Here is a 13,137-nt window from a genome sequence, read left to right as displayed (position 1 = left end):
CAATGTACTAGAACATTTTATCCAAGATTTTACGCGTGTTAACGCTTAGCAATCTAATTAATGGCTTCGCCAGTTGACGTGAAAGGTCACCTAGGTTCACTAGCATTCATGTTGGGCTGTTTCCTAAAGGTAAGAGTGCCATTACTTGTTTTTTCATCAGATTGTGATTTGTTTTAGCATATATTTTAATAGCAGTTGCACGGAAATCTATGTCATCAATGAATAAGTTTATGAACTGCAACAATCTTGGTGAAAATCGAGGCTTATTGGACTTTGAGCCTGCCTTGACCTTGTTACCGTCCAGAGTAGGGGTCCTTTAAAACATAGAAATGGATAGAAATGGATAGAAATGGACTGAAATGGGCCGAAATGGACCGAAATGGACGCATGGCAAACCTCTATGAGATCGCACTTGGGTTTTGCATAGTAAAAATAAACTTACTTTTATACCAGAAAGAAGTTTTATTGAATTTTCTGGTGATACACCCTTCGAGGTAGTAATCGGGTCAAGGTCGCCATTTTCAAGGTGGATTCCACAACGAGGCTCTATTTTAAAACACAGTTGCTTGTATCATGCACGTGTTTAAAAGTCCAATTAGATAATTTAAACTGCAAACCTTTGACTTAAGTAACCAGAACCAAAGAAAGCTACAATAATGTGTGCAACATGATAATATATATTTATTTATTTATTTATTTATTTATTTTTTTTTTTTTTTTTTTTTTTCCGAATTGTCAGCAGGGAGGGGACTAATAGTCTAAGTTAAATAATGAAATTTCTGGATTATAATTAGGAATAAATATATATCCTTATATATCCTTAACCGAAAGAGTTAAAGGATGTGGAACTTGCAGTGTATTTTATTATAAACCAGTTTGAAACTGTTGATCTCTATAGCATAGGGCATGTCCATTGCCATATCTGTAAGTTTTCTGTATTTTTCTGTTAGTGTTGTGAAATGGGTGAAGAGTGAAAAAAATTTCAGGTAAGAAAAGTGATGTTTCTTTAACGCTGAGACCAGGACTTCAGATTGCCAGTGAACCATTACAGTTATTAATAACCAGTTAACGATCTCTGCTAGCTGGTATAGATAATGATAAAAATGTGACAAGTGAGTAGTTATATCACTGACAGGTAAGTCAGACTTACATTCTTTATTTAATTAAGTGCAAATTGATTTGGCTACTATTAATTCCTTTTGGCTTCTGTGAGCTTGTGGAGTTAACACCTCATTAATTAATCACCACTATCAGATCAGGTCCTATGATAAGATATTTGTATCTTAACCAATTTTTTTCATTGAACAGATCCATTCTATCAAGTGTTCATTTTGGCAAAAAAAAAAAAAAAAAAAAAAATTACATTCTCACCAATAGTTAATGAATCCATCCCAACATCAAAGGTTTTTTTTTTTTTTTTTTTAACAATTTCTAAACAGATTATCATTAATAACAGAGCCATCAATGAGGAGGTCATGTGGTCTGATGGCAAGCACAGATTTCAAGCTAATTATCATAACTATCCTTTTGGCATTTAAAAAGAATTTATTATATTTTCATTTACAGTGTATTTATTGTGAAATATGAATCTTATACAAAGAACTATTCCCCCTCAATTTACCATGACCAATCAAAGTGTGCCTGACTCTCAGAAAGTATTTAAAACCCAGCTGCAGAGAAGGCATTAGTTCAGTTTCTTTATGAACCCTTGCGTATAGAGTTCTAAGATACAACCAAGTATTAATATGAAGTCTAAGAAGCCTCGATACCCATGCAGTGTCTGCTCAACTGCTTGCACATACGATGTTATTGAGTGTTCCTCTTGCAATCAGTGGACTCACAGGTAAGCTGAATTGATAAGATAGTAAGAAAACATACCTACAGGGTTGGAAGACAAAATTTGTCTACTTATTTGCTTGTTATAATTGTTACGATCATAATCAGGTAGCTTTTGGAATATTTGGGAACCAAAAATATTACTTTTGCAACTGATGCAGATCTGCAATAAAAACTTTAATCTTATACTTTTTTTATTACAAAATGGTAGTCTCATCCCTGAATAGGTAAATTGGATTAACTAGCTTAGAATGGATTAGGTTTTAATGCTGTCTCAGATCACAGAATAATTTTTAAAAAAATTTTTCACATTGGACTGCTTTTGATTTGTTATTGTTATGAAGTGATGTGCTACATGTATGTAGGGGATTTCATTATTATTTGTTGTAGCTGGTGTTTTGGTATACCAACCGACTCATATATATCGATCACTGTCCCTACCTGTGTCATAGCTATTTGACATCACCCTATAACTCATCTCATTTTACTATATATTTTACCTTGTCAAATTGAACTGTCGATTAGATTTACTTCGATTATTAAAGGCACATCTTTTCCATCTACATGTAGTTACAACTTAGTTGCTGTTTGTGTCTGGAAATTAATTGTCCATTTCTTCTCACTAGGAGACACTTTGTCTTATATAGTAAATAATATTAACTTTAAAGAGGATAGTGTATACACTTCTTTCACATACCTCTCTGAGGGGTTAGAATAAAATATTGTGTTAATGAAAAAAAGAGGAATAAATTTATCAGTGAAATTATGACAATAACGAAGTAAAATTGAATCAAATAAAAGTAATAATAGGTATGAGAATAAAGCAAAAAAGGCAATATTTTAGTAAAAAATCTAAAACCCACATAACTTTACATAACATTTCATTATATGAAACTTTACTTTGGATTTTTTTAAAGTATCCAAGAGTCAATGCGGTTCCATATTTTAATCATATTCTATGGTTTGTTCTGAATTGGGGCCTTTCATATTGTGTCTTAAATGTCAGTTGCCAATTATTATTACTAGTACTAAAGGTTTTTTTTTTTTTTTTTTTTTTTTAAATATTTGCATGCCATTTAACTACTCTTTTATCTGGTTATATAATATGACCTTGAGGATTTTTGATGATTTGGATGATTTTGTTTAATCTAGTCAATTATTTCATAACATGCTACATGTATGTGTAATTACTTTCCATTGGAAGAATAAGCCATTCAGATCATTCTTTTGGATACTGAATTAGTCTAGAACAAAGTTAACATTATGGTTGAATTCCTTGATAGAAAGGGAATTTCCAACATCATTTTTCAGTATAAGGGCCATTCCGTGGTATTTGGTCCAGAGACCTTAAAATTTCAAAAAAGACTCCTACTTACAAAACTTATAATTTCTGAAACCAGACACCACTAGACACCAGAATCCCCCCAAAAAAGGTTTTGATGATTATTATTTTATTGAAACTTTTATCTGGAAAATTTATAAAATAGTGTTATGGAAGGACATTTTTATTTTTGATGTAGTTTACAAAATATTGATTATTTTTAATAATAAAGGCTACAGACATTAAATATAAGTTATTTTTTACATATAACCAAGTGCATTACATTGAAATTTTTCTGAATAGAAAAGAATGGATTAATTAATATCAAAATGTTCTTCCACGACAATTTAGGTACCTATTTTTTAAGTTTTCTCAGTCATTACAAAAGCTAAAAACTTTTTACTTCATATTCTCCTCAAACATGGTATGGGTCAACAACCTTTGAAAAAAAATTGACATATAAGATTTCAGTGGATTAATAAATCAAAGTTATTAAAACTGTTATGGAAGGACATTAAGTGTCATGGATGGACACCTCACATATTTTGGGTGAATACCAGGCAGATGGGTGAACAATGAAGTCCTGGCCCTTTCTTTCAGATTACTTCAAGTTGGAATTTTAAGATCTTCCATAATCTAATTATTGCTGTCTTTTTATTTAATAGCACACTATTTTAATGATTTTGATATAATTGTAATGTAGGATTGCATAAAATTTAGACATTTGCTGAAAAATCTCATGTTGCCTGCGTTTAGGAGTTAGGAGTTCAGAACTGTGATACAGCCCACTTGAAAGGTCTGCGACACTACGACCCTGGAGGACAGCCCAGAGTATAGTGATTGGTACTTTATTATTAATATCCGTTTTTTATAATACTAACAGGTGAAGGGGATATCTTTCAGCAGTTCCATAATAATGTTGCCTGCGTTTAGGAGTTGGGGCATCAGATCTGTGATACAGCCCATGTGAATGGTCTGCGGAACTACGACCATGGAAATGCGGCTCAGGGTGGCACTACGACCTGGCATCTACATCGCACTGCCCAAACTGAAAGCAGATCAACAGCATCAAAGTTAAGAAAGCTCTGGCAATGGTACCCGGGCACTCCAAAAGTTGCTGAACGAAGGAAACTGAGGAAATCTCATTTCCTACCTATAAACGGTCCTTTTCAGGACCACCCACTTTTCTCAGGAAAGGCTTCCAATATGTTCCATTTAACTACCTAAACCTATATACCCTTTATAATACAGGAATACCTAGCATGACTGCTTGATGAAACTGTAACAGGACTGTTATTTAAAAACGACTCAGACTGATCTGGTAGAGACTTGAAGTGGTATTTTTTTATAAACATGTTGTTTATTGCGATACCTATGAGAGGTAGAACAGCATGAGTGGACAAATGTCTGAATAATGTGATGAAACGAACAGAACAATTTACGTGAACTAAAACTAAAAAATAAATAAATAGTATTTTAAATGAACTAAACTAAAAATAATTAAATAAGACAACATGAAACTCTTAAATAAAAAAGCAAACCAATCAAGCCAATATTTACCTGTAAGAGGTAGAACAGCGTGAGTGGACGAATGTGCCGCCAAATGAGGTAGGGCATGTTTCTGGGCCTTGCACTCAAATGCAGTTATAATTCCATGTTAACGCCATGAAATAGATTTTTACTCATTAAATTGATTCTTTTGGTCTTTGATGAATTAGCAGTTCAAACGCGGCAGATATGTATTGAGGTTTCTTTACGTTGCATGGTATGTGTTGAAAGAATCTTAATATCTATTAAGCGAACTTATTTCTTTTTTAATTTAGGAATAAACTAATGATAATAAAATGAAAAGAAAACAAATGATTTCAATTTTGAACCAGTATTATTTTAGAAAACCATTGACTTTTTGTGCTAATGAACAACGCTGATAGGCCTACATTTCTGTGAAACTTGAAGCAACTAGCTTTACTTTATTGATACCCTATACAGGTTATACATATACTATATTCGATCACAAGCCTATGAAAGTAGATTTTTAATCCTCTAACAATTTTTTTTTAGATGCCGACATCTTTCATTTCACTATCCGGTTAAAAAAAAACATTTTTATGACTGGTGTACCATGAAATTCTGACTTCCCTAAAATGTGACTCCCCAGTCAGATTTCCATAATTAATGATTAATGGAAATGTAACTCCCCAGTCCAATAGTGAAAATTTGTCTCCCCCCTGGGAAATTTTGACTCCCCCCCCCCCCCCCCCACACACACACACACAAAACATTCATAAATTTATTTTATTTGAGTAAATGACTATGATCTTGTAGTATGCATAATGGAGGACACATTGGCACTTAAATGTTTGTTTTAATTTTCATGAAAAATATAAAAAAAATTAAAGATTTGTATTTTACCACACAAGGACTCCCCCTATGAAAAAGTATTTATTTGACATTTTTCAACATATTTTCTTTTAGGGTACTTTAGGAAGAATATATTGGATAAGAATAAGAAAATGAAAGATTAGTATTCTATGAAAAAACTATTGATATTTGATACATTGAGACAATGGGTGGTAAAATGCACATTTTAGATTTTCTTAATTTTCATTTTTTTAAATTTTTTCTCACCTAATATTCAACCATCAAACTTTCAAATATTAAGTTACTTTTTCATAAATTGACTAGCTCAGGTCTCCCCTATATTCTATATCAGTAAAGCACCATCTTATGTGGAATTTCCAACTATTACCGTATTTTACTATTTTATATGGGAGGACGGTTGTGGTCGGTTGTGCTAGGTTGAGGACGGTGTTTAGGTACACTGCCACAGCCTCGTTGTGGAATCACCGCCACAGCCTCGTTGCGGAATCCACCTTGAAAATGGCGACCTTGACCCGATTACTACCTCGAAGGGTGTACCACCAGAAAATTCAATAAAACTTCCTTCTGGTATAAAGGTAAGTTTATTTTTACTATGTAAAACCCAAGTGCGATCTCATAGAGGTTTGCCATGCGTCCATTTCGGTCCATTTCGGTCCATTTCGGCCCATTTCAGTCCATTTCTATCCATTTCTATGTTTTAAAGGACCGCAGAGTAGGCATGATAACTTGACCTAGATATCGCCACAAACAACACTCGAGTCTTTTACGCGTAGCATCTTTAACCAGGCGATGCGCAAGTGAAGCAAGAGTGGGTTATTTGAACGTTATCTCAGGTATTTTACCAAATCAAACTGCTGGTTTTTTGACCAGATAACGTTAATTAGGAGATGCAATAAAGTCTTTAAAAATGACTTTTTAGGGGGACACTAATTGCATCATCATTTGTACATGTTCAGTGTTGTAAACAAAGGTTCACTTTGCAAAGTGTGCACGCAGTTGTGCCGTTAAAAGGGGGTCACTGTCTGACCTGGGATGGGTTGGTGTCAGTGTGCAAAACACCAGTCCTTATGTAGCTTTACTTTGAGAAACAGAGCCATTGTTTTTAAAACAGTCATTATATATATATTTTTTGTGTGTGAACGAAACGGGGAACGTTGTAGGTATGTGAAGTATGTACTAGTATATAGCTTATGAACTAAGAGCATACTGACTAGTACTATATATATATTTATTGCAGGTAAATATATTGGTAGTGTGATATTTGGACTTTGAACTTCAGTAGATTTTACTGATTTTAATAACTAAATACAACTGTAATATAAACATCTTACGTTTGAAGCAAAAATGTTAGTTAACAAGAAGGGAAATCCAGCAGCTCAGGTCTGTTATTCACCAATTGAAACAGTTAACATTTAAGCTGTCTTAAATTTGTACTCAGTTCTTGTCTAACTCCTGTTTTGATTACACAGATGGTATTTTTGTCGATACATTTAATTGTTAGTTGTGTCAGTAGTCGTGTGGAGAAAGAGAACACTTGCTTTGCATATTAACCTAGATTATATGTAGCCTTCTTTCTTATGGTCTATAAAACTTAGGAAGTGTAGTTGTGTTGCACTTGGTGCAACAAATAAATATATATTAAGTTCATTGCACCAGTTAATCAAGGCATATTTATGAACAATAAAGTCAGAGTTATACCATTTTTTTTTCTAGGCACAGCTAGATGAAAAGAGGATCATTTAGCAGCAGGGGTTAGTCTTTCAGAGAAGAAGGGTAATGCTGTGTCTGTCCCGTCGCCAGTGAACCAGATATGTCACGACTGAACATCAGTTTTCTGTCATCCTGTGGCTTTGCCACAAGAAACAATATCTTCCACAGGGGTCGTCTTCCAGCACAACTCGTTTGGAGCAAAAGCAATACAAACTGTGTACCTATCCCAAGAAGTGTTGTCCTGAGCAAGGGAATAACATCTGTTGCTGCATATAGGCGTGTAGAGATTCCAGTGGGGTGTAGGGCTTACAGCAGGAAGGGTAGAATATCCCTGAATCATCAGGAGGAGGAAGAGGTTGACCTTGCCCTCGAGGAGCATCCTGAGGAGGAGCTAGGACTTTTCATGGAAAGGATGAGGGTGGAGGAGGAGGAAGACGCTGCCACCAAACAGAAGCAGGTGCTGCCACAGGTGGCAGATGCTGTGGAAGAAGATAAAAGTTTCTTGGAAGAGTACTTTGCTTGGGGTTTGTCCCAAAATGAAGATGGACAGAATAACCTTGAATATGATTATGACGATGAGCTGGAACATGAGATTGAAATCATGCTGCATATCGACACACACAAAGAAAACAGGAAGCTTGTTGATGCTCTGTGCAAGATGAACCCTTCCTTCAATAAAAACAGAGAGAGGTTGAGCCAACAGGTGGCAGTGCTACTCAGGATAGGGTGTAAAGGGGGAGACATATTGGAATTTTATGAACGTGAACCTGAACTGATAAAAGTGGACACTAAGAGATGGGAAGAGGTGATTGACGCCCTACACTTCACTAAATTCGATTCTTTCCAGATTCTACAGCTGATTGACGACGATATTGATATAATGAAGTATGGACGTGATCACATGTATAACGTGTTCAGTCTGTTGAGGTCATTTGGTATTGACCATTCTAAGATTAACAGTGTTGTCCTGAGATGTCCAGAGCTTCTGACCACACCCACCAAGACCCTCCTGACCAATTTTCACCAGCTTAAGACTATGTTCACCAATAGGCATCAGAGGGTGATCATCTTGCGCAGTCCTGGCGTCATGGTGGCCCAGCCTGAAGACACCAAGGCCATATATGAATATGTTCTAAATACCATGAAGTTAGAGGTACGTCATGGTCATTTTAGATTAAGATACTGGATAAAATATTTATAGTGTATAGAGAACAAGTCCTTTAGTCTGATTTCAATTATGTAGAGATTTTCAAGCCATTTATTCAGGCAGTCAATTAAAATATTTTTTACTAGCTTGTAGTACATCAAATCATATCATATATTTTTGATTTTAAATATATAGAAATGGAAGGCAGTGTCCCAGATTCCATGTTGCTTACAGGTTCATTTAGTAGAAAATGGGAATTAAATGGTAGATGTAAATGTACTGTTAGTCATCATGTGATGTTTTTCTGTTTACTACGAGAAGTATCTAGGTGAATGCCGTGTGTCACGCTATTATGTCCTACTGAAATAACTGCCATTTATCAAACCATACCTCAATGTAGAAATGTCAGACTTGGTATTTATGCAGTTCACGTATCCCACAGGGTCCTCCATTTAACAAGGATGAATTTGTTCTCTTAACACACACATGTACACTTGAGCAGACAAACTTCTTAAATTATTTATAATTTTGCTGTTTATTATACATTTATTTCACATATATTTATTTATGTATTTGTATTTTGTTAATATTTGCAGCTATGCAGATTTGATCAACACAGAAAGTTAATCTACATATACTCTGTTAAAAAAATTACTACCCATCAACATTGTCCATTCTGCTGGGCATTGTTGAGCCTTACTCTGAAAGTTAATTCTCTAGTTAACACCACATTCCTACATCTATTTCACTACCAAGTCGACTAGATGTGTAAGGGGCACCTGCTACATTCTTTACATATATAAGTATGTTTAGGATTACTGATTACTTTAGTTTACATTTATATGTTATATATTAAAGACCACTTATGAAACATTACTTTTTATAGATGGAGTATTGAAGGCGTATTTCGTATATATTTCCAGGTTCAGCATATGCTACATGTAGTTAAATGATCACTCAGTATTTGTAGAAATACTAAATACTTCTTACATTTTTTTTTTTGTAAACATATTTGTTATATTTCCAGGTCCATAGTATACTGCCACTTACTAAATTGACCACTCTCTATATTCTAATTACATAAAGTGCACCTGTTTTGATATACTAGTATATCTCTACATATTTGGTGTATTACCAGGTCAAGGATATGCTACTTGGACGTTTGTTTGACCACTCCCTGGACCACGTCCGCAAACGGCACCAGTTTCTCCTGAGGGCAGGCGTGTACCATACACCAGGGAAGGCCACCGTCAGTGAACACCACCATGGCAACCCAAACCTAAAACTGATGCTGGACACTTCTGACCGGGCTTTCTCCGAGGATGTGGCCGGGCTGACCTTTGAGGAGTACAAAGTGTTCTGTAAGATGATGAATGCGGAGTTCGAGGAGGAAAATGTAGAGAGAGATGGAAGTAATGATGGCTCCTCGTAGCAGGGTTGGAAGTTTAGGTGACAAAGACAAGGTGATAATTGGATACCATAATTTTTCTGAGAAGTGGAATTTGATAGCTGAGGGTTTAGGATTTTTCGAACACAGCAGCTTGTTGTTGATGATTTATAATATCGGAGGTGTATTTAGATTAACTTAATTTAATATATATTTTTTTCATTGGATCATCTTATTTTGGTAGAGTAATTCCTTATTACCATGAACAAGGAGTATAGGGCACAAAACACCCTTAAATTTTTTGGTTTAGAGCTGTTCACTTTTTTTCTTTCTTTTTTTTTTTTTTTTTTTTTTTATTACTACCTTGTAAAGGTCCATGGAACTGGCTGTGTGATGGGTACTGCACTGAAGACATCTAATATGTTGAGCTTTCAGATACATTTCACACCAGGCTCCGCTAGTCTTGTGTGTTCTAAGGGTGCTTTCCCAGAGATTTAGATCGATCTAAAGATTAAGTTTTAGATCGACCTAACTACCTGGGAGGTCACGCTAAATTGCAGTCAGCCGAGCGGGCACCATAGTTAATTACCCCCTTACAGCTTTTAGTAGGCGGTACAAACGCTTAAGCCGGCCAAGCTGACAGTAATCTAGTGAGACTCCCCACAGGGATAGATCGATCTAAAAATCTATGGAAATGGGGTGTAAAACTGCAAGATTATATAATATAAGTGAAATACTTAATAACAAGGCAAAACTTTGAAAACTGTAAAAAAAGTTCCACAAGTACGCTCATATTGTGACCTAACTTTCTACAGCAATTGCAGGCATGTAGCATTTAACTGCAATTTTTTTTTTTATTTTGAGTTGACTAAAAGCTGGTCTTGTAACAGATATTTCAATACTTAATTGAGATATGAGGAGTGTGTGGCATAGATGCAAGTGGGAATAAAAATGAAAATAAGTTATTAAATAGTTTGGTGGAGGATATGAAAAATTAAAATCACATTGTTTATTTGAGGTGAGAGTAGCACACAGCATGTGGAAAATCAAGAATAAAATTGTGTAAGATTTGTAAAGAAATAGAATATGTGCTGCGATACTTTGTCAGGAAACAGATGCAATGTATTTTTAAATATCCAATTTTTAAGAATCCAATTTTGTGTTCAATGTTCTTTTTAACAGGGTGCAATAACAAAGACATCTGCTATCTGTATTAATTGACATTAAAAGATATGTTTGTACAGGTTTTCCCAATGTTGATAGATTTGATCATGCTATGTAAAACTTGTCTTCTGCTATCTATCCACAGTTTACTTATAATTCAAACTAAAGCCTGCATAATATTTGAATGAACATAGCATTGATATTTTATGTTTTTAATTTCTATTATTTTGATTTTTGATCATAAATTGAAAGTCAGTTGAAAATTAAGTCAATTTAAAAAAGACTACTAGTAACTTTCACAATGTTGTATTTGGAATACTATTATAATATTATCTTGCACATAGAAACATATCCAATAGCTTTAATTTTGAATGTCTCTTTGACAATAAAATATTCTTAGTTCAGAATCACAGTACAGTCATGTCTAGGAAAGGTGATGAATGTTTTGTGCACGCTTGGCTGTCACTTTGATTTGGCGCTGAACCTAAAAACCACAAAACGACTTAGGAGTACGTGTCTTCCTGTGTGTAAAAAAATCAATCCGAACCGATTAAATATTTACAAACGGATTAAAAATGAAGTTCTATACACCCCATAGAGTGTCATTGTTTAATTGTAGACTATTGTGCTATTCCTAGGTGGTTTTTTTATGGTTTATAGATTCATTGACTTCTTGGTGACGGTGACTGTCAACATATTACACTCAGCGTTTTTTATATTCAAGTCTCTACTTTACCAGGGATGTATTGTATTTTCTCAACCATCAAATTGTAAAGCTAAATTAAGATTCATCTGAATAATTGTGGATGATTTTGGATAATTAAAATTGGATGAATTTTAACGTGCTTTGTGTTTGATTTTGTTCGTTTTTGGGATGCAATTGCAATATTTGAAAAAAAAAGTTGAAAAGCGTTCGCAGAGTGCAGACCTGTCAGAGCAGCTCAATCTTATTATTATTATTATCTATAAATCAAGTAATTATTATGTACAGACACAGATGTGTCTGTACATATTGCCATCACCTGCGTCTGTCGTCGCCGATGCCGATGCCGATGCCGATGCCGATGCCGTCGCCGGCGCCGTGCACTTTCCTTGTAAACACGATAAGTGGAGGGCAGTTGTACTTTTTGGCTTAATATTTACAGAGCTGATGAATATTCATAAAACGCAGGTCAAGTTCGAAAATCAGCATGATCGGGCCATTTTAAGGGAAGTTATGCTGTTTTTTCACTTTTTTCAGCATATATGCAACCCTGTAAACACATTTTAAGGAAAACCGTTAGGCCTGTTGTCATGAAACTCACAGGAGTAATCAGTCTTATAAAAACACAGGTCAAGTTCGAAAATCAGCATGATCGGGCCACTGTTTTAGTAGTTATGCTGTTTTTTTTTTTTCATTTTTCAGCATATATGCAACACTGTAAACACAATTTAAGAAAAACAGATAGGCCAATTGTCTTTAAACTCACAGGAGTGGTCAATCTTATTAAAATGCAGGTTGAGTTCGAAAATCAGCATAATTGGGGCATTATTTTAGAAGTTATGCTGTTTTTTCACATTTCCTCCGATTCAACTCTTAGGCATGTTAACAATCTCATTATTGAACTAATAAGATACGTAAAAGTGTTTGTTTGACATTTCCTGCATCTTTACAACATTGTTAGTTGATTATGTAAAAATGATGGTAAACTTGTTATCGTGTATTGTGTAATAAAGTGTCAAAAATGGAAATAAACTCATATCATTGCAGTTTGTCAGATTTAATCATTCACTATGTTCAGTATCTCAGAATGGAGGAAATTAGACATTAAACACTATTCTATTGATATTTTCCCCATCTCATCAATTTTCTTAGTTGATCATATAAAAATTGCAGTTAACTGTTTATTTTGTTTTATGTTAAAAAAAGTGTTAAAAATGGAAATAAACCCATGTCAGAACAGTGCTGTCTTGTTTCACATTTCCTCAGATTCAATTCTAATGCATGTTAACAGTCTCATTATTTAACTAATAAGACATGTTAAAGTGTTTGGTTGACATTTCCTGTATCTTTACAACATTATTAGTTGATTATGTAAAACTGATGGTAAACTTGTTATCATGTATTGTGTAATAAAGTTTCAAAAATGGAAATAAACTCATATCATTGCAGTTTGTCAGATGCAATCATTCACTATGTTTAGAATCTCA

General features: G+C 34.4%; 1 protein-coding gene and 1 long non-coding RNA gene across 5 annotated transcripts; one reads left to right on the top strand and one right to left on the bottom strand.

Moving 5' to 3' along the window:
• Positions 1 to 42: 42 nt before the first annotated feature.
• Positions 43 to 11,788, top strand: LOC106157962 (uncharacterized). Of its 4 annotated transcripts, none has more exons than XM_013533778.2 (3): positions 43 to 129; positions 7,253 to 8,402; positions 9,535 to 11,788. In XM_013533778.2, the coding sequence occupies exons 2-3, from the start codon at positions 7,350 to 7,352 to the stop codon at positions 9,826 to 9,828; spliced, it is 1,347 nt and encodes a 448-aa protein (XP_013389232.2). In that variant the 5' UTR covers positions 43 to 129; positions 7,253 to 7,349; the 3' UTR covers positions 9,829 to 11,788. The 4 variants fall into 4 exon arrangements, with proteins under 4 accessions (XP_013389232.2, XP_086873168.1, XP_013389233.2 ...); XM_087017042.1 differs by lacking the exon at positions 43 to 129 and adding an exon at positions 6,248 to 6,347; XM_013533779.3 differs by lacking the exon at positions 43 to 129 and adding an exon at positions 6,254 to 6,372.
• Positions 3,271 to 5,286, bottom strand: LOC147760810 (uncharacterized). The gene is made up of 2 exons (XR_015335626.1): positions 4,718 to 5,286; positions 3,271 to 4,205 (listed from the first exon to the last, which is right to left on the bottom strand). It is a non-coding gene; the product is annotated as an uncharacterized LOC147760810 (long non-coding RNA).
• Positions 11,789 to 13,137: the final 1,349 nt, after the last annotated feature.

This window comes from Lingula anatina, chromosome 7 (assembly GCF_051362555.1).
Source record: "Lingula anatina isolate TDL-2025a chromosome 7, LinAna3.0, whole genome shotgun sequence".
Lineage (NCBI taxonomy): Eukaryota > Metazoa > Brachiopoda > Lingulata > Lingulida > Lingulidae > Lingula > Lingula anatina.
Note: the sequence above shows the minus strand (reverse complement) of the source record. Positions and strands in the feature narration are given on the sequence as shown.